Source organism: Ursus maritimus, unplaced genomic scaffold (assembly GCF_017311325.1).
Source record: "Ursus maritimus isolate PB19 unplaced genomic scaffold, ASM1731132v1 scaffold_22, whole genome shotgun sequence".
Classification (NCBI taxonomy): Eukaryota; Metazoa; Chordata; class Mammalia; order Carnivora; family Ursidae; genus Ursus; species Ursus maritimus.
This window is the reverse complement of record NW_024424675.1, coordinates 27,572,732-27,599,943: the sequence shown is the minus strand read 5'-3', so window position 1 is coordinate 27,599,943 and position 27,212 is coordinate 27,572,732. Positions and strand designations below refer to the sequence as shown.

General features: G+C 38.0%; 1 protein-coding gene across 2 annotated transcripts in view; it reads right to left on the bottom strand.

Annotated features, from left to right (window-relative positions):
* Nucleotides 1-16,171, bottom strand: part of RALGAPB (Ral GTPase activating protein non-catalytic subunit beta) — a 67,173-nt gene extending 51,002 nt beyond the window's left edge. The window contains exons 1-6 of one of the 2 annotated variants that reach the window (XM_008698103.2): nucleotides 15,181-16,171; nucleotides 11,796-11,998; nucleotides 6,968-7,131; nucleotides 5,191-5,377; nucleotides 1,918-2,049; nucleotides 1,067-1,245 (exon numbers count right to left, since the gene is read on the bottom strand). In XM_008698103.2, coding sequence (XP_008696325.1) covers nucleotides 1,067-1,245; nucleotides 1,918-2,049; nucleotides 5,191-5,377; nucleotides 6,968-7,131; nucleotides 11,796-11,998; nucleotides 15,181-15,366 — 1,051 coding nt within the window. In that variant the 5' untranslated portion in view covers nucleotides 15,367-16,171. Of the gene's footprint in view, nucleotides 1-1,066; nucleotides 1,246-1,917; nucleotides 2,050-5,190; nucleotides 5,378-6,967; nucleotides 7,132-11,795; nucleotides 12,052-15,180 lie in introns of those variants that run through there. The other variant, XM_008698102.2, reaches the window with a different exon arrangement.
* Between the last annotated feature and the right edge of the window lie 11,041 nt (nucleotides 16,172-27,212).

Below are 27,212 nucleotides of genomic sequence, written 5' to 3'. Positions count from 1 at the left end.
CCAGATGTAGCCATGTTCTGACCATAGACAAATGGGTGATTGTTGGGTGGGTCTTCCAAGAAATCTCCTTAATAAGACCAATCAAGTACAGACTTTCCTCCCTTCCTAATTCCTGAACAGGATGGTTGGAACTTATTTAACCATCATGGCCTATGAGAGAGTACACAAAGAGCCACAAGATGGAAGGGCCCTGGGTCCCTTACAATGATGGAACAGCTACAGCAGCCCTATACTGCCTACCCATGGCCTTACCATATGTGAAAATAAACTATCTTGTTTAAACCACTGGTATTTTTGGTTGTTATGTGGCAGCCAAACTTAATTTGAACTAATATACTAGCTATGTAATGTATTAACAAGTGCACGTAATAAATGTTTTAGAAAAAAATAGTTATTAAATATCATTGCCTTTTGGTAGGTTAAAAATACTGACTTTTCATATTCCTAAAATGTGAAAAACGTTTTTGTTTTTTTTTTTTAAGATTTTATTTATTTATTTGACGGGAGGTGGGGGGAAAGTACAAGGAGGGGGAGTGACAGGATGAGCAGGGAGCCCGATGTGGGGCTCGATCCCAGGACCCCGGCATCCTGACCTGAACAGAAGGCAGATGCTTACCCGACTGAGCCACTCAGTCGCCCTAAAATCGTTTAAAATAATGGTTCACAAAAGGTGTAATTTGCTTCCCAGTGACACACATAAGAAAGATACCTAATGTATTTTAATCTTATTTTCTTGGATTACTAGTGAGAATGAACTTTTCCCTTCTGTAAATCATTTATTCATATCCTTTGTCCATCTATCTACCAAATCTTATTCTTTTTCTTAGCATATTTTGATCTATTTATATAAAGACAACGGAAGCCTTCTAGCTATTACATTTGTTGCAAATAATTTTTCCTACTTTGTCATTTGTAATCAGATTTGTTCTGAAAAACAGATTTGTTCATCTTTTTCTTCGGGCTTTCCATAATAGTTTCTAAATCTATACTCTAGAGTTATCCATAATAGTTTCTAAATCTATACTCTAGAGTTATCCAAACATTTAGCAACATACACAAAATTCACCTAAGAATGCATCCACCAGACAGCTGATTCCACGCATGGCACGAAAAAATATTTGAGGCAGATGTTTAAGGCAGGGATACTGATTCAATTCTTGTGGCATTCCGCTCACATTTAAGAACTGTTCCTGAAATTTGGGAGTTGAGCTTATAATGGCCGGGTTACTCAAATCCACAGGATTACTACCAAAAAAGAGAAAAAGAATTAATTACAAAGAAAGGCTTTCTAATTTTAAAGGAAACAGAAAACGATCATAGAAAAAGACATTTTAAAAAAACTAAAATCACTGAAAGACAAAAAACAAACTACAAACTGGAAAAAAAGATAGAGAATGATTAACATCCCTAATTTATAAAAAGGATAATTTAGCATCACTAATACACAAACAGAAAAATGAGGCCAGTCAAACCAGAATGAGAGGATATGGAGAGGAAATGGTTTAAGAATTAGGGCAGTATGCAACAGAACAAAAGTTCCAAAGGACACAAGGACGTAGCTAGTAGAAAGAAAAGTAAGAAGCAATAAAACTGAACGGAAAAGAATTACTATAAAGAGAGAGCAGGTCCTGGGAGAGATAATATCCAAGCTGCAACAGTAGGCACGAGAGCAAGTGTTACATGTACACAGGGGACAAGATTCTAGAGAGTGCAGACCAAGCGCAGCTGAGGGTAGCCTGACTCTGCTGGGACAGGGAGAGCAGGAGGCCCATGATGTAGATATGCCTATTGTCCACTGTGCCTCCATCTGAGGACTGTACTTAGCCGTCACATACTGAGCACCAACATGAAAGTTACAGCATGGTTCCTGCCCTAAGACACCGGGGAAAGAGCACACACAATATTAAATAATAGTACCTTAACATATGTAAGAAGCGGAACCACGTCTGTGCTACACACTCGTTATCCATTTCAGGAGGGATCAGACTGGCATCTTCATCAGGAACTTTAAATGGAGGAAATGAAGGACCATATGTAAAGCGTAGCAATCTGGAATACAAAAAAAATGCATACCACCAAGTTCTTTTTTTTTTTTTTTTTAAAGATTTTATTTATTTGACAGAGGGAGACAGCAAGAGAGGGAACACAAGCAAGGGGAGTGTGAGAGGGAGAAGCAGGCTTACTGCCGAGCAGGGAGCCCGATGCAGGGCTCGATCCCAGGACCCTGGGATCATGACCTGAGCCGAAGGCAGACACTTAACAGCTAAGCCACCCAGGTACCCCAACTAAGGTCATTTCTTAACAGAATGAAAAATATATTAAAGTGTTAAGATATGTATTAAGTATTAAAATATTAAGAATTAAAATATGATAAGAGAAATACAAGAGAAACAGATGACATGTGCATTATACCTCACAGAAGTGAATAAGATAAATGAAAACCTTTGTTGATAAGAGACAAACTATAAGGGGATTTCCAGTTTTGTAAGATAAAAAAATGTTTAAATATTTGAATAATGTATTTATTTTAAAAATTACTGTTATTTAGTTACATACCTATTTATATTTTAGGTTACATAATTTACATTATAAATGTATATATAATTTATAAAACTACATATACATAATGTTATACATTAAACATATACATTATGATCTTATATTTTATATACTAGCTTTTTAATACATAATATGTAATATATAACTGTATATGATATAATTTCATAATATATAACATTATAAACCATATATTATCAAATTATAAAATTATGCATTTTTAAATTTTTATTTATAATTGCAAACAACATAAGTAGTAAATTGTATAATCATATAATATGAAACTGATGTTTATATAGTTATATAGTTATAATATAGTTATTTAAATTATTTTTAAAAGATTCACCCCACTGCAAACTCCTTCAACACAACTAAGCTGTAATTTATCCATAATAACTGCTATATAACTTGCATGAAGTTCAGAATTTATAGTGTACCTTAAAAGTAATTCGATTCAAAACTTCAATTACTTAATTTAATAGTACTATTCCAAATGTATTTAAACTGTTCAATGCCCTTTGACTCAATTATCTTATATCTAGAAATTACATCTTGGGGCGCCTGGGTGGCGCAGTCGTTAAGCGTCTGCCTTCGGCTTGGGGCGTGATCCCAGCGTTCTGGGATTGAGCCCCACATCAGGCTTCTCCACTAGAAGCCTGCTTCTTCCTCTCCCACTCCCCCTGTGTTCCCTCTCTCACTGGCTGTCTCTCTCTCTAAAATCTTAAAAAAAAAAAAAAAAAAAAGAAATTACATCTTAATGAAATAACCAAAATACACACAGACTTTGTATAAAGCATTCATATCAACAATATTTTTAAAGAACATAAATATCTAACCAATGAAATTATTTATATAATGAAAAACTACAAAGGCATTAAAAATACGATCTTGAGATTTAAGAATGGAAAAGGCACACGTAATTAATGGGACAAGAATCAAATTTAAAAAGCAGATAACAATACTATACAGATTAATCTCAAATTTTTTTTATAAAGAGAAATGGAAAAAATACATTAAAATGTTAACACTGGTTATCTGTAAGTGATGGATATTTTTCCCTATATCTTCCAAATTTTCTATTTTAAGAATGTATTGCTTTTATAATCAAGATAAAAAGAAGTATTATTTATTTTTTTGGAGGAGTAATTAGTTGATTTATTTAACATGATACAGGTATTATTTAATGACTACTTTTTTTTTGGTTGCTAAAAATTGGGGGTTTTTTTTCACTTATTTTTTTTTCATTTAAAGTCACTTAAGTATTATTTAAAAATAGATTCATAATTTTGACATTCACTAAGATAAAACAGAATCAAAAGAATATTCCAAAACCTCCATTTTTTACTTTAAACAATGATAAAGATATAAACATAAACATTTTATTAACTCAGAAAAAGACCAGTCTACCTTCTGATATACAATGCTACCTATAAGGTATTTGTTCCTGCCTTCACACTGCCTCTCCATCTATCGAATCTAAATCAGATCAAGTCTCTAGATCGTACTGCCAGCTGACAGGAAACACAGAGGACAGAGAAACATACAACACAGCTAGGACAAAATCAGAAAAATTCAGAACGTGGAAACACTCTAAGACAAACAACCCAGTTTATTCAACAACAAAAACTGCAAAGAAATAAAAATGAGAGAGTAAGAACCTACAGTTTAAGATAAGCTTAAGAAACATGTCAACTAAATGTAATATGGGAACCTTGCTTGTTTTGATTCAATGGCATCAACCATAAAAAGAAAAAAATAGAGGCACTCAAGGGAAATTTAAACATGGAATGGCTAACTGATATTAAAGAGCTGTTAAAATTTTTAGGTATGATAATGGTATTATGATTATGCTTTAAAAAGAATCTTCATCTTTTAGAGTTACATATTAAAATATGTAGAGTTGGGGGTGCCTGGGTGGCTCAGTCGGTTAAGCATCTGCCTTCAGCTCAGGTCATGATTCTGGAGTCCTAGGATCAAGCCCCGCAACAGGCTCCCTGCTCAGCGGGGAGTCTGCTTCTCCCTCTGCCCCTCACATTGCTCTCACGCTCTCTCTCACTCCCTCTCTCTCAAATAAATAGATAAAATCTTTAGGAAAAAAAATGTGTAGAATTGAAATGAAAAAACAAGTCTGAAAAAAAAAAAGCCTAAAGTTTACTCACATTACATATAAATGGTAAAAAAGGTAAAATTATTATAACAAACTACCTACACTTTGGTTATAATATAGCATGTTATAGTATGGTCTTGTTTCTGTAAAATTATGTATAAATATATATAATAGGATTTCTAGTGAACTTAACTTTTTTTATACCTTTCTACGATTTTTTAAAAATAATTATCATGGTATTTTAGTAATCAAATTAAGAATGGGATTTTGGCAAGGGAGGCAGGGTGCTGAATTTATCTGCTTCTCCATACTTCATCTGAAGGTTTTAGATTTGCCAGGCAGTAGCCGAACTGCTATATCCATTTTTAAAAAGCAGCTTGATTCTACACCTGAAATACAAGTAATAACAGACACAGGATATGGACTTTTCACAACATAGTCCATGAATCCCAGGAAGACATGGAACTAGGAGAAAGCTGTCTTAGACCAGGTGGATGAAGGAAGGCAAGTCAATGATGGTAACCTACCTTGAAGTGAGCGCACAGGTGACCTTGCTCCACTGCTCCACCACTGCCGGGTGGTGCCTCCAGTTCGCCACCATCTCCTTGGCTGTTTTCCAGTAAGGTGGTGTTGGGAAGCACCGAGTACAAGCTAGTAACCAAACCTCAAAGAGAACACCAATCAACTTCTCTGCTAGATTCTCAGCAATGCCACCTTACCAACAAAAAGAAAACATCTTTGGCATACTTACTTTTAAAGAAAAATCTTTAATTCACTGATTTGGGATAAGTGGTCAAAAAAATCAAAATAACTGCAATGTTAAGTTCTGACTTTCAAACAGCCACTTAATAAGTAAGAATGAGAAACTGTTCTTAGGAGCTCCTATGAAGAAAATAATGACTACGTCAACCAATTATCATTTATAAAGTTTTCAAGTCACCCTGCTCAATTCTTATCAAAGATCTTTATCTTCCAGCAAGTGGGACACAGAGGAGAAGGGGAAGGAAGAATGTCTATAATGTGTGACTACTGGGTCAGTTTCTGGCTGACTGGTTTTTACACATGACCTCCCATATTCCTCGCATTAATTCTGCAAGATAGATACTTGTATCTTTTACCAATTATCAATTAAACACGTTTTGAAGAAGAGAAAACTTAGATGAGAAAATTTAAGTAACCTCTCCAAGTTTACTTAGTAAGTGAAGGAATCAGAGCAAATAAATACCCAGGTCTTTCTACCTCCAAACTTTGCTGTAAAACACTCAGGTGTTTGAAAGCTACCCTTCGGGGAGAGGGAGACAAAGAAGGGAGCAAAAGGACTGGTGCTGTGCAGGACAGAGCCTCAACCATGAAAACAGACCTGTTCCTCTGCTCCGAGCCCCGGAACTAGGGAGAAAAGCAGTGGTCTGTACTCTGCATAGCTCCACAAGGCAAACGTGGGATTAGTAGGAAAAGTTACAAGGATGCATATCTCAAATAAGCAAAAATGAAGTTTCAACAATAATGAGCCCCAGAAGGGGAGAAACTGCCTGTGTTGAGTTGCTGAGATCCCTGGCATGGAGACTGTGTACCAACGATCTAATGAGTCAATGACTGGCTAGCTATCATCATAACAGACAATGTATTCCTACTATGGACTCACTTTCAACGGTGGAATTCTGTGATTTCCTTTAGGTAATTTCCTGGACACTGCATTTGTGTGAGATCACAAGCACACACTTGCATGTCTGTTAGTAAGAGACTACACAGATGAATAGGCAACAAGGGAACCTAGAACTAGAATATCAACGTAGTTTGTGTACACTGTGCTGTAACATACACAGCAGGGCCTCTAAAATACAATCTGAAGGCATAAAGCTGGAGGCTTCTTAATGACAAGGTAATGAGTGGCATACTGTCATAGCTCAAATAGAACCCTTAAGATTTTGTATGTTTCATTTGCTGAACAAAATATCTTCTGCAGCTGTCAAGTTTTCAGTGTCTACTTTGATAACTACTTTGTAATCAGGTACAGTACTTACAGGTTCCACTTCAGTTAGTTCTTTCCTATATAGGCTCTGTACCGTTCCTATCATTATCAAATATGCATCAGTGCACTGAGTCTCTCCCTACATTAGCAAAATCATCACTGAAAGTAAAATAACTTCATATTGCACCTATGAGGGCTCCCATTCTAAGACCTGTTAACCTTAGTTTGTCAAATGTCATGCCAAATTGTAAATCCCTACTGAGTCTACTACTCATTGAGTTTAAAGTGAACTGTATCCAGAGCTCGGAAATAAATTAGAAAAAACATAAACAGACCTTGCACCGTTGGCGGGGCTAGAAGTATGTCATTAATCTGCAGAAGAAACAACAGTAAGACTTCCCACGTTTCTCGTGCCATGATGGATGACTCACGGGCCAGTTTCTGAATGGCTCTCAGGACCTGTAAGCATAGTCGGATCTGACTGGAGCCCTGTTCCTGTCTGAAGAAGACAGACATATCACTGACAAGCCTCAAGGAGAGAAAGCAAAGGCTTGAGGACAGGCGACTTATGGACACAGCAAGCAATGGTCCAATGACACTCCCCAAGAGCATCAGAAGACAGGACGAGGTGCAGCCTCTTCAGTTCAAAGCTATTTCACCACCATACAGTTTGGCTCTCTGGGATCTCAACCTGCCATTCCTATGAGAGCTTGAAGAGCTCCTGGGGGTGGGGGTGGGGGAGGGATAGCAGAATGGAAACTTCACCTCTGGATTTTCTAAGTCTAAAATGTGCCTGACACATAACAAGCACACCATTTTCTGCTGAATGAATGAGTAAACACCCACAGCCCCTTCTGTTACTCAGACTGAAGTAGAATGGCCTTTGTATTCTTTTTTAACTTTTTTAAACACACATTCACAAGAATTTGGAATGTGAATTCATAGTGTTCACAGTTGCACTGAAGCTGATGTCTGGTAAAGAAGAGCCTACAGACCCAATGGAATATCCTCACAGGTCCCTGAAACTGATGAGGTATGGAGGCGACTGCCTCAGAATTGAACACCCTGCTACTGCTGTTCTAATGAAAAAAGCAACTTAACCTAAGATGGGGGTTCCAATGGTTCCCAAGATAAACTAGAAAAAAGTTTCATAACTCTCTTTAGTCCACGGGACCATTTTTTCTCAAGAGAATAAAACAGATCAAAGTACTGGGGCTTGAGTTGAAGACAGAGGTCCAAGCCCCAGCCCCTTATCCCTACTTTCCAAAGTGGACGACCTAAGAATTTTGAAAATAGTAGGAAACTCACTGCATAAATGAGTGGTGAGTTGGCCTCCGGACCTCCTATGTGAAACTTAAGACAAGTAACTAATATTACTGAAATAAATCTTGAGGACAAGTTTCTGTATTATGACTTATGTCACAAAGAACTGATAAAACAGAGCTTCCTCAAAAAAATCTAGAAAATGAAGTGAGTGGCCTTACCACTCCTGCCCCACCTTCAGATCGAAGATTCTGATTCTGGGCCATGGCCCAGAAAACCAGACACTTACCCTAAAGTTGCAAATAAATGACACACTAAGTTTTTCCTAAAGAAGTCCTACCTAGAGTAAAATGAGACATTCACCTGGAAAAGACCAAGCCCTCCCAAAGAGCAGGGAGATGTCCCATGTTCAGTTGGAGGTGAATTCAGTTCATGTGAAGCCATGAGGCTCAAGTTTGTGTCTGTTGCTCTGGCTACTTGAAGAATAGTACAAAACTATCTAATAGCCCCAAATCTCATCTAGCCATATAAGAAGTCCAGAATAAGAAATAAGAATAGCTCGAGGGCGCCTGGGTGGCTCAGTCATTAAGCGTCCGCCTTCGGCTCAGGGCGTGATCCCAGGGTCCTGGGATGGAGCCCCACATCAGGCTCCATGCTCTGCGCTGGAAGCCTGCTTCTTCCTCTCCCCCTACCCCTGCTAGTGTTCCCTCTCTCACTGGCTGTCTCTCTCTCTCTGTCAAATAAATAAATAAAATCTTTAAAAAAAAAAAAAAAAGACAGACAGACTAGCTCTGGGGCTGACACTCTTCCAAGCTAGTGGTAAGACTCCAAGCCAGTAACTTAGGCCTATTCACTACTTCCAGGTACCCGTCCACTGGTACAAAAGGAAACATCAGCTCTGTAGGTAACTGTAGCCTCACTAAGAAGACCTACATTCAGGAGCAGCGTCCAAGTTTCTAAAGCTAAGAGAAACAAGATCATCTTTACTAAAAAATAAACAGAAAGGTCTAAACACCAGAGATTCTCCTTTCCCCCCAATATTTTCAAAAAGAACTTGTGATCTTCAGAAAAACCATTCTTAGAACAAGGGCTGGTGAACTATAGCCCTTGGGTCAAATCTGGCTGCCATCTGTTCTTGTTGAAGTTTTATTGGAACACTGCCATGCTCATTCATTTATACATTATCTATGGCTGCTTTCTCTACATCAGCAGAGTGAGTAGTTAGAACAGACACAGTATGGCCCACAAAGCCTAAAATATTTACTATCTGGCTGTTTATCAAAAAAGTTTGCCAACCACTGATTTAGAAGAATATTACATTTTTTAAACTACAATATATTTGAGCAATGAAAACCCTAATCAATTTTAAAAGATGATTCACTCTTCAATTACTCAAACAAAAAAAGAGGTCAAACTGATAGGCAAAAAGAGAAAGGTTACCCCCACCGACTTATCTCTAGCAAAGCGGCAAAAAGTTTCTTCCATTTTGAGTGTCACTTTTTATAAAAATAACTAAGTAAACTTGACGACAATTTTGTGATCTGAATAAAAAAAAAAAAACTCTGATACTTCCAATAAACGGAGAGGAAATCATAACTTGCAATATTTAGCACTGAAAATATTCAGCTCCCCAGAACTGTTGGCCAGGAGAACTCTAGTACTCAGTTCAGTATCCTCTCCAAAGCATGCACACACACTCGTGAAAAAACAAGCTAATGAACAAGGTACTCATGTTCTCAAAAGGGAAAAAAAGCAAAAGCCCAATTAACTCAAATGCCAGTGATATTCTTCATCAATACAAATGAACTGAACACGGAGAGGTGGTGAGAGTACAAACAGGAAAGAAACACAGTGACAATATTACTCATCAGACTGTCCCATGCCCAAGGAAAAAGCCAGTAAATTAGTCTCCTACATGGAATGACAAAAGCAGTAAAACTATTACACCGTTTTAGAAGAGCCTGCTTAGACACAAGTAATATGCTAATCACTGCCAACTACTTCCTGTTACTACTTCTATTTGAAATCAATAAATACAAGCAACGAATATTTAATTCACATCTAAAGTAATATAAGTACTGCACCGGGTACTGTGGAAGCCCAAAATACGGACAACCTAGTTCTTGCCTTCAATCTGGTTAGCTGGGGAAATGAGACACACACATTTTAAAAGATAAACAATAAAACAGTGAAGACATAAAGGAGTGACACAGGAAGTACCACACTGGTTCAGAAAAGGTATGGTCACCGTGGGTCTGGATGGTCAAGCAAGGCTTGACCAACAAGAGTGAGGTGTGGACAACCAGGAGAGGGAGAAGAGGAAGAAGATGACAAAAGGTCACGTGAAGATGCAGATCATTAAGGAGTCTTAAGGGAATGTTTAATTTATGAGTCTGACCTATGAGCAGGGCTCAGGCAGAATTAGCAGCAGATAATCTGGCTAGATTACAGCCAGCATTTCACACAAGGCAAGGAGTTTATACTTGATCCTACACATCACAGTTCTCAATGAGATTTTTTTTTAATTCAAATTTTACAAAGTAATCTTCTTTCTAAAACTCTTTAAAAAATTTTTTGGGGGGGGGGTGCCTAGGTGGCTCAGGCAGTTAAGCGTCTGCCTTCTGCTCAGGTCATGATCCCAGGTCCTGGAATCCAGCCCCGAGTTGGGCTCCCTGCTCAGTGTGGAGTCTGCTTGTCCCTCTCCCTCTGTCCTCCCCCCGCTCATGCTCTCTCTCTCTCTCTCACTCACTAATAAATAAATAAAATTTTTTAAAAATAGTAATTTTTTTAAGTAAACTCAATGCCACATGTGGGGCTCAAACTCACAACCCTGAGATCCAGAGTTGCATACTCTACCAACTGAGCCTGCCAGGCACCCCCAAAGTAATCTTCCTTCTAAACTTAAAAAGTTAAAATTTATAGAGTAGTTTTTGGATGATTCAAAGTCCCTCACCATCTGATAAAGAAAAAGCTGTAACAAGAACTTTTCCAAAAGGAAGCAAGCCCCTCTGCCTCTTTCAAAGACATTAAAAAATAGCTAAAGACAGGTTTTCCTTAAAGGAAATCCTCATGAATGGATAAGAAATAATTAATGCTTTCTTCTCCATTATTTTCTGTATTTCCCAAACTCTTTACAATGACATATAATCTTTTAGAATTGGAAAAAAAAAATTTTTAAGATTTATTTATTTATTTATTTGAGAGAGAGAGTGCAAGAGGGGGAGAGTGCAAGCAGGGGAGAGGGAGAAACAGACTCCCTGCCAAGCAGGGTGCCCAATGTGGGGCTTGATCCCAGGACCCTGAGATCATGACCTGAGCTGAAGGCTGCCACTTACCTGACTGAGCCATCCAGGCGCTGCTGGAAAAAAAATTTTAAGCCCAAATAAGGTACATACCCCATACTATGACATTTAAGGTCTTTGTCTCTGAAGATGGGAGAAAAAAAAATCAGTAACAAACTGTTAACATAATCTTTTGGCCTACTATGAATTTGCTCATAATAATTTCAAGTCTGCTTACTTCAATGTCTTCATTCTCTCATAGGAAAAATTCATTTTAAGGTAGTAGACTTAGTTGCCTTTAGCTTAAGTGGAGAAAAGAACTATGATAGATAAAAGTATGATTTTGAATGGAGGGGAAAGGGGTTATAGCATTTTAATATCTAACAGCTATCTTAGAAAGGAAACCAAAAGCCTTTAATGAACACACAGTTGTTAAAAACTCTTAGTAAACATTATATAAGCCCATCTCTTTTCATTAATATTAATACATTCTTCAAACAGTAATGAAAGTCACTTTTCAAAAAACTAACAATGAAATCAGCTCCTATTAATATAAAAAAGTAACATTTATGAATATTTTATTATGATCCTGATAACAGGCCAGACAGGTATAGCTTACCTAGGTACAAAAAGATTTTGCAGGTGTTTTAGTATACTTTGAACATATAGATTAGGCTCTTTAATAACTGGCAATGGAATAGAATCTTTCGGCAATACTAAAGCCATAATCCAGTCTGTATATACATCAACACAATATTTTACAGTCTCTCCATCCAACGGAAGGGTCAGTCCATAGCAAATTACTTCCATGGTCCATTTCACCTGAACAAAAGAAAATACACATACAGGATTATCACAACTCCCTACTAGATTTCAGTAGACTGATTGAAAATATTTACCTCTTTTATTACAAAACCTCTCAAGTGACAGTATATTCATCTCAATTAGGTATCATCAGATTTATTCTCAAGAATGCACTTTCCATGGATAAAATGTGCTCACACATTTCCTAAGCAAAATATTTAAGAAGAAAATAAATTACTTATTTCTAAATATTAAGCCCACATTGGCTTTTACCCATTAGACATTATTATTGTTTGCTATGTGAAATAAAAAGCAATTATGGGCCATCTTGATTCTCCCTAGAAACTGGAGGCACAGAAATAGAAAATTTTAGCTATATTTTTCCTTTGAATTTGTATATAGGTATGTGTGTCACTTAGGAAATCATCTACATAAATTCAATCATATTCCATGTCCACATTATGCAACATTAACAAGCAAAAGGAAGGATATGAACCGCTCAACTCTTTTTCTGCCAAAGAAAATAATTAACATGGGAAGGTAAGAACAAACACAAGTGAGAAGAGACTTAAGCTGGGTAAGATCTTAACAAGGCACTTAGCCGCACTAGTGCCGGCCTCTCGACCCATCTGCATCACATCACAGAGGCTGAGAGAACTTGCCTAAGGGACTGCCAAACCACTGCCTGCAGTCATGAAGAATGAATACGATCTGAGCAGAAAGGGAAAATAGCATGATTTGCAAAAGAGAATGAAACAATATTCCAGATACTGTAGACTGCAAAGTTTCAGTGAATTCCAGACGAAACTTGGGACAAATCACTAAGCAGATGATCAGCGAGCACTTATAAAACGGAAGCATGATCACTGGGAACCAGCCTACTCAAAAAGAACAAGTCATGCTAGACAAGTTTCATTCCTTTACTAACAAGGTTACTATGAAGGCAGTGGACAATTGCATAACCCTGGCAATTTACAAAGCAACTTTCATAAATATCATCTAATCATCAAAATAACCCTGTGTGAGAGGGTGAACTATCCTCACTTTATAGATAAGAAAACTGGGGGCGCCTGGGTGGCACAGTCGTTAAGCGTCTGCCTTCAGCTCAGGGCGTGGTCCCGGCGTTCTGGGATCGAGCCCCACATCAGGCTCCTCCGCTGTGAGCCTGCTTCTTCCTCTCCCACTCCCCCTGCTTGTGTTCCCTCTCTCGCTGGCTATCTCTATCTCTGTCAAATAAATAAATAAATAAATAATCTTTAAAAAAAAAAAAAAAAAAGAAAACTGACACTTAGGAAGATTAAGCAATTTGGCCCAAGTCACTGGTTTGGAAATGGTAAAACTAGAAAATTGGACCCTAGTCTTGCAGCTAGACATCTGAAGCCACTCTCACCATACCATCAATAGCCTTGTCTGGCTAAGGGGGACCTGGGTTTTAGCAAGAAATGTGGTCAGATGCAGGATATCCTTTGGACAAGATGGAGACCTATGGCCCAGAGGATGGTAGAATGGCTGGATTTATAAGTGGATGAAACACAAGATGAGAGAACACAGTGGTTTAATGTACCAAGATCATTTTGAAGAAGGTGCCCAGTGGCATGCCAAAGGCCCTGCTGAGATTTTAACTTAGGAAAAGACAGAAAAACAGATTATAGGCTGACCATCTGTAGATATCACAAAGCTAAAATGGATAGCTAACTATTCAGGATTCGAAAAGACTTCAAACAGTTTAAAACAAAAAAAAACAAAGCTGAATCTAACAAGATAAATACATGTCGAGAAAATGTTAAGCTCAAAAACAACTACAAAGACTAAGGGTAAAATTATGTAACAGCAATATAACATAGATAATATAATACAATATTATCTACAACAGTGATAAACTTTAAAGGCTATAATACCACAGTGAAGCTGTGACAAATATAGGAGGGTGGGAGGAATTTAACCACACATAAGAAGGGATTTTAAAAGGGACAGCAAGTCCATAATTGTCAGATGAAAAGACAAAGGAGAAAACATCTCTGGTGATATCTTCATAATAGTTCAATTGTATAATTCTAGAGGACACTGGATTCAAGGACTGTTCTCTCATATCTTTTTAAGGGCGGGGAAGGAGAACAAACAAGGGCTGCCCCAGAGCACCGCTATCTATTCATGTGCCATCTCCTCCCAGGAGAGGACTACAGAGCCAGCAAGAGGAGAGTGCACCAGGGCAAGCTCTGGTGCTCAGGGTAAGTCTCTGCTGAGGTACTCTGAAGAGAGAAAAACCGCTCGTCAGACTGAGGGGCTTCGTCCTCCGGCAACCCATGGCCTGCGGAGGGTAAATAAACTGCCTTTAGAACTATAAGCTTTAGTCTTGTATCCAGTTTTCTATCTAGATTAAGTCTAATCTCTCCTTCATCAGAAAGAAATCAAAAAATAAGGAAGAGAAAAAGTGGGTCTGGAATATAAGTTAACCCAAAGTCTGAAGGTTGTGTAAACTTCCTCAAGCACAGAGACAAAGTTCTAATCCCATATCTTAGCCAGACATCACACTAGCAAGTTCCTGTATCCCTCCATTTTCAGGGTCCCTTCATGTCCTGCCCCTGAACACTTCACTTCAGCCCAGTCACCAGAACCCAAGAACAGAGGACCACCTCCAGGCCAAGCCACTCTAAGAGCCCTTATCTTTAGGGACAGCAAACACAACCCCCATTCCAACGACTTGGGCTCAGAGCCATACGGGCTTAGCTGCTCTGCAGCACTCTAAAACCTGAGAGTCAGGTAAGGGTAGGCAAAACATGGAGACACAGGAGGGCCTCAAGTTCAGTGCATATGTGCAGCCTGAAAAACTTGATACAAGATAGGCCTTCAGTTAGAGGCCATATGGGAGTAGCAGTGAAGACCTTCCAAACACACCTCTGAATAAAAATCTGAAGACTGGGCCCAGAGCTTAAGGGAAAGGGCTGACACTTAAGCCTCTGTCTTGGGCACACAGCTCAAATGGAGAGTTGGGTCTGGCTAGTAAGGAGCCAGCAGCACAAAGGTACAACCTATTCCGTGACCCCCACAAACTCTCAGCCCCAACCCTCAACCCAAACAAAGGTCAAAATTAAGAAAGTTGTACTACATTGGAGAGAAACCCATTAAAAGGACAATGTCAAATAAATGCTTCAATAAAAAAAATTTTGTTTTCACACAGAATGAAATGAAGAAACACTTACTTCTTTGTCAGTTTTTAACAAACTCTCACTACCAGCCACTGAAGGGGTACCTAAGGCCTGCCCAAGGGGATGGACCACTGCATTTGCCACTTCTCGCCCAACGCTCTCTGGATAGCTGTGCAGCACACTCGTGTGGCCCTGATCATTCTGAATCACCAAATGCAGTGACCTCCACTCAGAGTACATCGTGCCGCTAAAGGACTATCCAAATGGCACCTGAAAAGACAAAACAGAATTATGTTAAATTACACTGTTGCAAATTAATAAAAATAAGTAAAACACAGATTTACCCTACATGGAAAGATAAAGCAGCTACAAACACAATGCCAAGTAGACAGAAAAATACACATCTAAATGTTTTGAGAAAGTCCTAAAACAGCCTCATGGCAAGATCAGGGAGGAAGGCAGACCCTGGGAAGCAGCTGTCTGAGCACCTCCCCGAAGAGCCTCAGAAGCGCCGGAGCGGAACTCGGACAGACATCACTGTGCAAGGGGATAAAATGATCTGATTTGGCAGTCATAGCAAGAGGGAGCCCTCCTCATTCTATGTTCCAGGATAGAAAAAGACAGCAGAATGAAGCACACTAAGTAGGAAAGGAAGACAAAGGAAAGAGTTTACTCCAAGATCCAGATTTTTCAGTCAACAATTTCCAAGTACCTATTACATGCTAGAAACTTACCCCTGCAATTTCCCACCAATGTCCTCAAATCAGACATAAAATTCTTTGAGAATATTTCATTCCCTGCAGCAGTGACACACAAATTTCTAGTAATGGAACACCTGGAAGTCACAGTGTTCTTCAGAAAATACTGTAAGAGCTCCACTCACTGAGCATTTACTACATGCTACTCATGCAATCATCAAAACAGGGGTGCCTGGATGGCTCAGTCGGCTAAGCCTCCCGACTCTTGGTTTCAGCTCAGGTCATGGGATCCAGCTCCACATCAGGCTCCACGCTCAGCAGGGAGTCAGCCTGGGATTCTCTCTCTCCTACTCCCTCTGCCCCTCCCCCCACCGTGTTTGTGTATGCATGTGCGCAGGCTCTCTCTCCCTAAAGATAAATCTTGAAAAAAAACCAACTCAATGAATATTAATAAATGTTATCTCTATTTTACAGATGAAAAAGCTGAGACACAGAGAGGTTTGCTACTTACCTGAGGCTTCAGAGCCATAACATGGTGGAGCTGGGTGTGAATCCATATCTGTTGGGTTCCAGGGACCATTCCCTCAACCATGGCATGTACTACCTTCTCCCTATCTTATACATTCTCCATGCATGTACTGCTTCTCCCTGTGCTGTGTATTCTCCATGAAATGATCTGTCTACCATGCAAATGAAAAACTTTCAGCCACAGAAAACATATCTGTATGAATGCAATGTAAATGTTACAATCACAAACACCACGCTCACGAAGAGAATCAAGGATGGTTAGCTCTTTCCAATTAATTTCTGTTAACTTCCAACTTCTACTTGTTCTGAAATCTGTATGCCCAGTCAACAGAGTTTAAGCAAAATACATGGGTACACTTAATCTTTAAAAAGTTCTATCCCTTAAAAAAAAAAAAAAAAGTTCTATCCCTTAAGTTAATTTTTCTTCACACTGGGAAAGACTAGCATTGTTCATTTTTATCTCAAAAAACCTCATTCCAGCTCAACAAGTATCAGTGTTTTTCAAGAGGATATGGCATTTGAGAATTACAGGCCTGCAGAATGAAGATGAAACTCCTTAGCACAAAGTCAAAGTCATTCACAGACTGGTCCCAAACTACATTTCTTTCTCATTTCCATACAGAGGAACCCACCACCTCCCCTTCCCCTCTTGCGTATCTCCCACCCGCAACCCTACTCAATCTTCTCAGGTGCTTCGGGAATCTCATGGACTCTGGACCCTGGTACCTTTCAGTACCCTGTGAGATCTGATGTTCCCCTCTGAAAAAAAAGCCCTGAAAATGGGAAGGCAAGAGAGATGGACCAGCATCTAACAAGGTACCTACAATTTGAAGGAAGGGTGAATGTGACTATTAAGATTGCCTCAGTTTCCTTGGGTTTATAAGGAATCCTCCCAAAATAATGGAAGGGGGAAAATGGAAAGCTCTGATAGGGAGCCATCCCCATCAGATGACAACTTATATTCCCATGCAACACATTTTTTCTCACCTTTTTTAGTCTATATATATGTATATATACACACACACACATACAGTACAGTATAATATACATATACACGCTACACACAGTCTCTTACATATATGCACAAGAATATTACACCACAGGGACTTTCTTTTTTAAAACTTTTTGTTTTAAGGTAGTTTTAATTTTTTTTTTCATTTTATTTAGCTCCATGTCCTGTCCAAATAATTCACTTTCCTAGATAGATAATCCATGTTGCCAACCTAACATTTCCTCTTGTGTTTGTCCTATTCTAACTCAATCATATTAAAATAATTTACATACTTGCATAGATAGGCAGTGTATACTTTTCTATATCTGTTTTTTTTTTTTCCATTCAACAATGCCTTGTGAACGTCCTTCCAACTAATAATAGATTCCTTTTAATGACTGTGTAACATTCCATGGCATGGGTGTGGTATATCTTATTCAACCAGTCTCCTAATGATGTGTATTTATTTCATTTCCCATTTTTTGGTACCAGGAAATGATGCAATAAACATGCTTGTTCATATAAACACTGGCCTTTTAATTTCTATGGAACAAGTCCCCAAGAATGAAACTATTGGATCAAAGGACATTTGTTTTTAATGTTAGTAGGTCTTGCCAGATTGCTTCCCAAAAAAAACTGTAACAACTTCCATCTACATTGAGAATGGATGAGAGCCGTTCCCTCCTCTCACTATCTCCTGCCAGGAATTGCTTGCTTTTTTCTTTCTTTCTTTGAGAATTTGGTAGTTATGAAGTGAAATTTCATTGTTCTAGTCACATATTTACATTTTACAGCTTGAGTCTGGCTTAGGTGGTTTCTGTCTCCCCTCTCCTCCATCAGTGTTTCTCAAACTGTGCATCATGAAATAAATGTAATGGTAACACTTTTGTTTTTCATTACATGGAATAAGATATACAATAAAGGCATCACACATAGTAAAGGTAAGCAATATTCTGTGAAATTTGTTTCACTCTTCAGAAATGCATATTTCTGGGTCACGGTGTAAAATACATTTATTATGGGACTAGGTCCAAAAGTGTGAAAATGTAACCCTAAAGTGTATGTGTACTCTCCCAGATTTCCTACAAAACAACTGTTTATTTCTACACACTGAAGTTTTATATTCATCTGGAATTTACTTCTGTAAGGAAAGATGCAATTTATTTTCTTGTAAGTGTACAGGCAGTTGTGCCATCATCATCTATTAAAAATACATCCTTTCCGACCAAACTGAAACACCAATTTGTCATATACTAAATTGTCATTTATACAGGAATCTACTTATGAATGTGTTCTATTCAACTATTTACGTATTCCTATGCCAATGCCATAATGATTTAAATTTAGTGGCTTTACAGAATGTTTTAAGATCTGAAAAGAAAGCCCCCTCCACCTCCCCTATTCTTTTTCAAAACTTTATTGGCTGTTCCCAGAACAAATTATTACATATGTATTCTTCTATAAAAAATTTAGATTATTTTATACAATTAAAAAAATAGACACAACCTTGCTGGGAATCTAATTGAAATTGCTTATTCCACCTTCTCAGCCTCATCTTCTACTGACACTTTTCCACACGTACCCTTCCCCACAGCTATGGCCATAAAGGACCACTGATGGATCACTCAAACTCAACAAGGTTTTTCATACCCTATATTACTGCTCGAGCTACTCCCACTGACTGCACTGCCACGCTTCACCTTGATCCACTTTATGAAGTACTCCTTCAAGGAACAGCACAAATGTCCTCCCTTTGGTAAGGCTTTTCTACACTCCTCAAATCACTCCTCCTCCATGTGCCTATTACAGGTTGATCATATCAAACTTCACATTAACTTATTTGTTGGCTGTGTAAAGATATCTTCACAAGAGTGTCAACCTTTTCTGAGTGGAAACTTCACTTCCTAAATCTTTGAGTAGTTTCTAGCATGCAGTAGGTAATACATGTTTCAGAATGCTAAGGTTTACTAGTGGGAAACAGGAAGACATCAGAAAGTTCCCTTTATTCCACTGAGCTATGTTCAAAATTCTACATACTATACACAAATAAAATTGGAAAATGTCCATTTGTTTTATGCTATTAGTTTTTTTTTAATTTTTTAAAGATTTTATTTATTTATTTGGGAGAGACTGAGAGAGAGAGCACGAGAGGGCAGAGTGTCAGAGGGAGAAGCAGACTCCCCACTGAGCAGGGAGCCAGATGCGGGGCTAGATCCTGGAACTCCGGGATCATGACCTGAGCCAAAGGCACATGCTCAACCAACTAAGCCACCCAGGTGCCCCTATGTTATTAGTTTTTTAAAAAGTAGTTAGATGGTTTCCAAATATCTAAAGAATATTTAATTAATATTTTGCATGAATTCCAGACAACACAGTATTGGAGGGAAAAAAAATGTTTTAAGGCAAAAAAAAAAAAAAAAAAGGACAAGTTAGCTTTCAAACTCTATTGCACACATAAGAATCATGGAGGGGCAGGGCAGGGGTGGTGGTGCTGCTGCATATTTCCAGGCCCTATCACTAGAAACTGAAATTCTGTATAGGTCTGCACTGGAGCCTGGGAATAAGCATTTTTAAGAAACAGCTGCTATTCCTCCCAATTCTGAAGAAAAGACAGGAATATTATTCTTTAAAAACAACAACAACACTATGAAAGACCAATCAAAACAGGTTTAATAGCTCTTAAATCCTTAAAAACTTAAATGTAAGAAATTTTAATTCTTTAAATGTACTTTTAAATAATTAAATGTAAGAAAATGAAGCATATAAAGTAGAAAGGTATAGAAAAGATACAGTGAAAAAGTTGAACTTAACTATTAAAATGTATATAACAGAAAAAACATGCTAAGTTTTAACAAAAAACATGCTAAGTTTTAACAAAATAGACAAAAAGTATTAAGACAAAGATGTGCGTTATAATTACAGGCAAATTAAATAAAACAATGAAGAGAAAATAAACATTGGAAACAAACATGAATAAAAAAACAAAGCAAAGCAACAAAGATATTGTTTTGTACCTATTAAACTAGCAAAACAAGTGATAAAACTCAATTCTGATTAGGAGGTAAGGCCAACAAGACACACTCAAGAATTTAAGTCAATGGTTTTCAATACAAAAGAACTGCCTCCTAGAGGGCATTTTGGAACTATTAAGTGTACTTCTGGTTAACACAATGATTGGGGTGTGCTATTGGTATTTACGGGCAGAGGCAGGAAATCTAGACATCCTGCAATGCAGGAGACAGTCCTGCACAATGAACAATTATGCTACTTTTCACATGACTATCAACTGTCTGCCAGAAAATCATTCTGTCCTTAACTGTCTAAGCCTAGAAATGTAACTCTACTTTATATAAAAATACGAAATATTTTGTGCTATCTTAATATACACTGAATTTTTCAGTAATGCAATTAATCGTGTAAACTGCGAAAAGACTGGACCTTTTATGTTTATAACCTCACCATACCAAGAATTGTTTAAAAAAAAAAAACAACTGTTGACCATTTCAGAAAAATCACATCACCAAAGGCTATGCCACGGGTGATATCTGAGCTGCTGATACCACACACTGCTATCAGACACACAATCACAAGAACTACATACATACTTCTGAAGCCCTTATTTCAAAATGTCAAATATACAAGAAAAGACAGTCTCTTTAATAAATGGTGCTGGGAAAATTGGATATTCACATGTAAAAAAAATGGAACAACCCCTATCTTATACCATCCACAAAAATTAACTCAAACTGGATTAAAGACTTAATTTTAAGACACAAAACTCCTAGAAGAAAACACAGGAAAAAGGCTCCTTGATATGGGTCTTGATAATGGATTTTTTGGAAATCATACCTAAAGCAGAAGCAACAAAATGAAAAATAAGTGGAACCACAACAAACTGAGAAGCTTCTGCAGAGCAAAAGAAACCATCAACAAAGCGAAAAGACAACCTATGGGGAAAATATGGGAATGGGAAAAAATACTTGCAAACCATGTATCTGATAAGGGGTTAATATCCAAAACACACAAAGAACTCGTATATACAACTCAATAGCAAAAAACCCCAAATAATCCAATTAAAAATGGGCAAAGGATCTGAATAGACATTTTTCCAAAGAACATATATGAATGGACAACAGGTAGATGAAAAGGTGCTCAACATCATTAGTCATTAGGGAAATGCAAATTGAAACCAAAATGAGATACTACCCCATGCCTGTTAAAACGGCCATTGTCAAAAAGACATAATAAATGCTGGCATGGATGTGGAGAAAAGGGGACCCTTATACACTGTTGGTGGGATTGTGAACTGGTACAGCCACTATAGAAAAAGGTATGAAATTTCCTCAAAAAATTAAAAAAGAACTAACATATGATCCAGCAATTTCACTTGTGGGAATATATCCAAAGGAAATGAAAGTACTAATTCAAAAAGATATCTGCACCCCCATGTTCATAGCAACGTCAATACATGGAAACAACCTAAGTGTCCATTGATGGATGAATGGATAAAGAAGTTGTGTGTGTGTGGGGGGTGTATAATGGAATATTATTTAGCCATAAAGAAACAAGAAAATTCTACCATTTGTAACAACACGGATGGACAATGAAGGCATTATGCTAGGTGAAGGTAGACAGAGAAAGACAAATACTGTATGATCTCACTTATATGTGGCACCTTAAAAACAAACGAACAACAAAAAAAAACCCCAACAAAATCATAGAAAAAGAGATCAGATTTGTGGTTACCAGTGATGGGGGTTTTGGGGAGGGGAGATTGGAGGAAGGTAGTCAAAAGGTACAAACTTCCAGTTACGAGATAAATAAGCACTAGGGATATAATGTACAACGTAATGACTATAGTTACCGCTGCTGTATGACATACAGGAAAGCTGTTAAGAGAGCAGATCCTAAGAGTTCTCATCACAAGGAAAATATTTTTTTTTCTTTTTATTGTATCTATAGGAGATGATGGATATTAACTAAACCTATTATGGTAAGCTATAGGCAAGACATTGTGGAAGTTCAGAGGACAAAAGATTACTTTTGATTGAAAGAAGGGCTGAGCTGGAAAACAACAGGTTAAGATCAGGGAAGAATGAATGAGGTATTGAACGAAGGTTACAATTTTAACAGAGATAAGAAAATTAAGTGAATAAGAGTGAGAATAAAAAGGGGCGGGCAGAAAAGAAAAATATATGAGGAAGGGTGCTTGCTTCAAGTAGCAAAAAAAAACAGCACCAGAAACTAAAAACCTAGAGTGGCAGAAAAGAGAGCTGTAAGTAGAAGGGATAAGATTTCAAAGATAAACAGTGACCAATTTTGAAAAAGTATGAATGCTAGGGCTGGAGATTTATAACTTAACAAAAACTGGGGCAGAGAATGAGAGAATATTAACTTTATCATAGAAATGATACAACAGAAATTAGAATTTGGTGTAAGTGTCCAAGACAGGCTGAAGAGACAACAGAAAAGTAAACTCCAGTGCAGCTAATATACTGAGAGGGAGGGAGGGAAGGATGGGGACGAGGCAGGGAGGACCGGGCACTGCAGTGAGAAATGAAGACAGAACTGAAGTTAGATAATTAAGGGCTCTGACTGCTAAGTTAAGGATCCTGTGTCTCCTCCCCAGACAGGCTCGGTCAGCTATCACCCTGAGCTACTAGCAGAGAAGTCTCCAGAAGTAAATATGACAGGAGGAAGGAGAAGATGATGACAATGCTGCCCTGCAGATCACTTAATTTCTTCCCAACTCTACATGTGTCATTTTCTAGGTAATCTCCCTGGAGGTTTCTACTATCAGGTGACTGTGTGCTGGTAACAGCTTATGGCTTGTAGGCACTACTGCAAAGTAACATGAAGGTTTGGTCTAATTGACAGATTACCAAAATGATTGATACAGTGGTAGTAGTAGATGCACTGAGACCACAGCCTGACATTAATTATATCAATGGACTCAACCAATATTTACTGCATGCCTTCTGTACACCTTCTGTACACCATGCACAGGGAATAATAACAGTGAATAAATAAGATCCCTGTTTCCAAGAAGCTCCAAGTCTAATTGCAAAGAACAACTTTTAAAAACTTCATAAAGTAAATCCAGACATCAGTTATTTCTGAAACAAACATTTATTAAACACAAGCTACATGTCAGGTATTGTCCTAGGTATAGGTAGGCAGATATAAACGGGACACAATGCCTGCCCAAGGGAAGGTTTCATAGTAAGGAAGACAAGAGAAATCTATGACAACACCAGAGTACCGCAGTATTCAACATAATTAACTGACATGATGAGTTTTGAAGTCAGCATCAAACAAGAGAAAAACTACTAGAGATCTTGCTTTGCACCTCTGTAAGTGTACCTCTGTAAAACTGATCATTTTGAAAGAGCTTTCACGTGTTATTTCATTTTATTCCAATAACGAGCCTAGAAAGTTCAGTAAGACAGATGTACTAGACACTAGCTGAGGAAACAAAAAAGGCTATAACTTGCTCAGAGTCACATCAAGTGACAGTAGAGCTGGGACAAGAAACCACCTTTTGCTCCAAAGCCCAATGTTTTTCCCTTTTGTTCTGACTCCATACCTCACCATTATGACCTTGGACAAGTCACTTGGCATTTCTTTGTCATAGTTTCCTCATCTGCAAAACAGGGAGAACACCTGCAGTACCTACCTAAAGTAACTCAGGGGGAAGGATCAAATAAAGTGACATAAGGCAACATACTTTAAGATGTACAAAGGCAAGGTACACATTATCAGGCATGCCTTGTTTCTCTTAGGAAAAATAGGGTACAGAGTGCCAAAACACTGAGTAAATATATGAACCATGCTGGATTTTAAAGCACACATTGCTCTCAAGGTCACCCATATAACTTTGTGATGAATAAAGACAAAAGGATTATAGTTTACATTTCTGTTGTAGCCCCACTGACCCTACAAGGCAAATATCAATCAAGTTTCATCAGAAAGGAATGTATTCACCTATACACCAGATTCTGTTGGGGATCCTACCAAACACCTGAATCACAAGAAAGAAAGACAGGTTGTGCCTGTATTCCTCCCTAAAAGGGTAAACAAGTAGTTTTTGCTAGTCTGTTTCAAAAAAAAAAAAAAGCATGAATACTATGAATACCCTGCCCGCCCCTCATCAGCACCATCACACTTCTCATCTTTTATGCCTCAGACCTGCTCTGTCCAGTACAGGAGCCATATCCGCACGTAACTACTTACATTTAAATTAGAAATTCAGTTCCTCATTTACACTAGTCACATTTCCAGTGCTCAGTACTCACATGTGGCTAGGGGCTACCATACTGGACACTGCAGATACAGAGCTGCTTTAGATACTATACTTCTATTTTTATGACAACTCTAATGAAACTATAGACTCCTTGAGGACAGAGGCTGTGTCTTATTTGTCTTGGTATCCTCAGTATATAAAGTACATGTCACACACCAAACATTCACTATACATCTAATTGAGTTCTCAAACATAGCAGACTACTCTGTCATTTTCCCCACCCCAAAACACACACACAGGCACACACACAACAATAACAAAGAAGACATCCTCTCACTTGGGGCATGGAGGTGGAAGGAAATACTGCACGCAGAGGAAGGAACCTGCTTTCTAGCCCTTGATGTGCTAGAACGCAACCATGTTGTCTTGGGCAAATTACCTACTTTCTTCATTTCTAAAAACTTAGAATTAAACTCCATGTACTTTAATTCTAAAACTTTAATCATCTTGTACCAAAAGAAATCATGTATTCTATCTAAAAGGTCTTTATGCATGTCAGAAAACACATTGGCTAACATTGATGAGTATCTCAAATTAAACAGAATCCATTTCTAAGTCTCAGGCTATCTTGATTGGAGCCACTTTTGGTCTTTAATGAACATGTGAAATATTTCACCTTTACTTTGGATATCAACTACAGAGTAAAACCTCAGGCTTAAAGATTGAGTTTCTTCCAGGCGCTGAGGCCAGAACTGGATAGTCTGTCCACATCTGATCAGAGAGAAACAAGAGCAAGTTTCTTGAGTATCTGAATTTGACAAGAATTGTCCCATCAGTTTCTCTATTAGCCTTAGCCTAAAAATGGACAAAACAGTCCAAAACAGAACCAAGAGAATCTTTCTGTAACAATTCTTATTCTGTAAAGAATGTCTTTATATAAAATGTATATATTTTTATTTAGTCCACACACTTCTCCATATTTAACTGCTATAAAAAAACTTTATTGTACAAAAACCTCTTCATAATGACCTTCACACACATATTCACTCATTTCCTTTTATAAACTTTACATGAATTGAAGACCAGCCAAGAACAAATATAATCTGAATTACTGGCCTGCCTTTCCTTAAAATCTGTAAATATGTTGGGCAATAGCAGTTCAGGCATTCTACAATAAATATCTACTAAGTTTGTCAAATCCTCTTTTCATTAAATACTACTTATGTCATCTCTCCTAGTGAACAGGATAAACTGCTAAAATAGCCAATCCCATCTACTAGCATTTACCAAGTACCAACAAAGCAATAACAACGTTTAGCAAATGACAACTAAACACTATTTTGGACAATGAGGTGGGGAACATATGCAAAGGCCTACAAACAATTAAAGGTCTCCACTGCAGAAATGATCATATCTGATTATGATAAAATCAGATTTTAAACAAATCAACCAATGTTGATTACACATCATCCTACATAGTGCCTTGCCAGTGTAAGAACTCAATGTGTTTCTCCAGCTGCTGGATGGATAAATTAATGAACCTAACTAGAGTGTTTCTAAGCAAAAAGAACAAAACTCTATAGGTTAAGAACTATCAAACACCTTTTGCAAAAATGGAAATAGAGAAGCATGAAGTCTATGACATAGAAGAGACTCAAACATGCCAATCAGTAAAACCTGTGTAAGTCTATACCAAAACACTGGGAGAACTAGAGATCAAAAAATATAGTTCAAGTTGCTCATAATCCAGTAGAAGAGAAAGAAATGCAATACAGAAAAAGAACTGGTAAATTCCATTATGATGATGCTAAAGAGCATATAAGAACAACCCAAGGTGCCTAAGTGTCACAGACACAGGCTTCCCAAAGGGCACGCTGGGAGTTAGGCAGCCAGAGACTGCAAGAAAAAGCTCTGTGCACATGTATAAGAGAGAGCAGAAATGTGTTCGTTTGGGTGGAGTGGGGACAAAGCATGGAGGATAGCCTAGGTAGAAGAAGAGCAAATGTAAAGATGACCCAGAAGTTAAAGACACTAGATCCATGAGTACTGTATATCAAGGAAAACCATAAACTAACAGTTTATGTGAGACGTATATACTGTAAACGTATAGCAACTCAGAAATCCTGTAGAGAAAGTTACTTTCCATCCCCAAGTGGCTTTCACAAAGTGGAGTAGTCACTGGGCCTAAAGATACGATCTTTGCAAGTGGAACTTGCATTTTTAACAAACTCCCAGACGATTCTCCTACACACTTAAACTGGAGATGCACTGAAACATCTTCTGAGATACAGGGCTGCCCACCCTAGCAGTTCCCAAAGTTTGTTACACATTGGGGCCTTCCTCCAAACATTCTGATTTAATCCGTCTGGGTGTGCTGCCTCAGCTTCGGGAATCTTTAAAAGCGGCCCCAGGTGACTTTAACATGCAGGAAAGCTGGAGAGCCACTGACCTAATTGTTGAGAACTTCAATCTGGAGTCAGGCTGCCTGGGTCCAAATTACCAGCTATGTGACCTTGGGAAAATAAGTCACCAAACCATTCAGAACCTCAGTTGCATCGTCAGTAAAATGGGGATAACCATCCTACCTTACAGGCTTGTTGTGAAGTTAGATGTGGTGAACGTAATG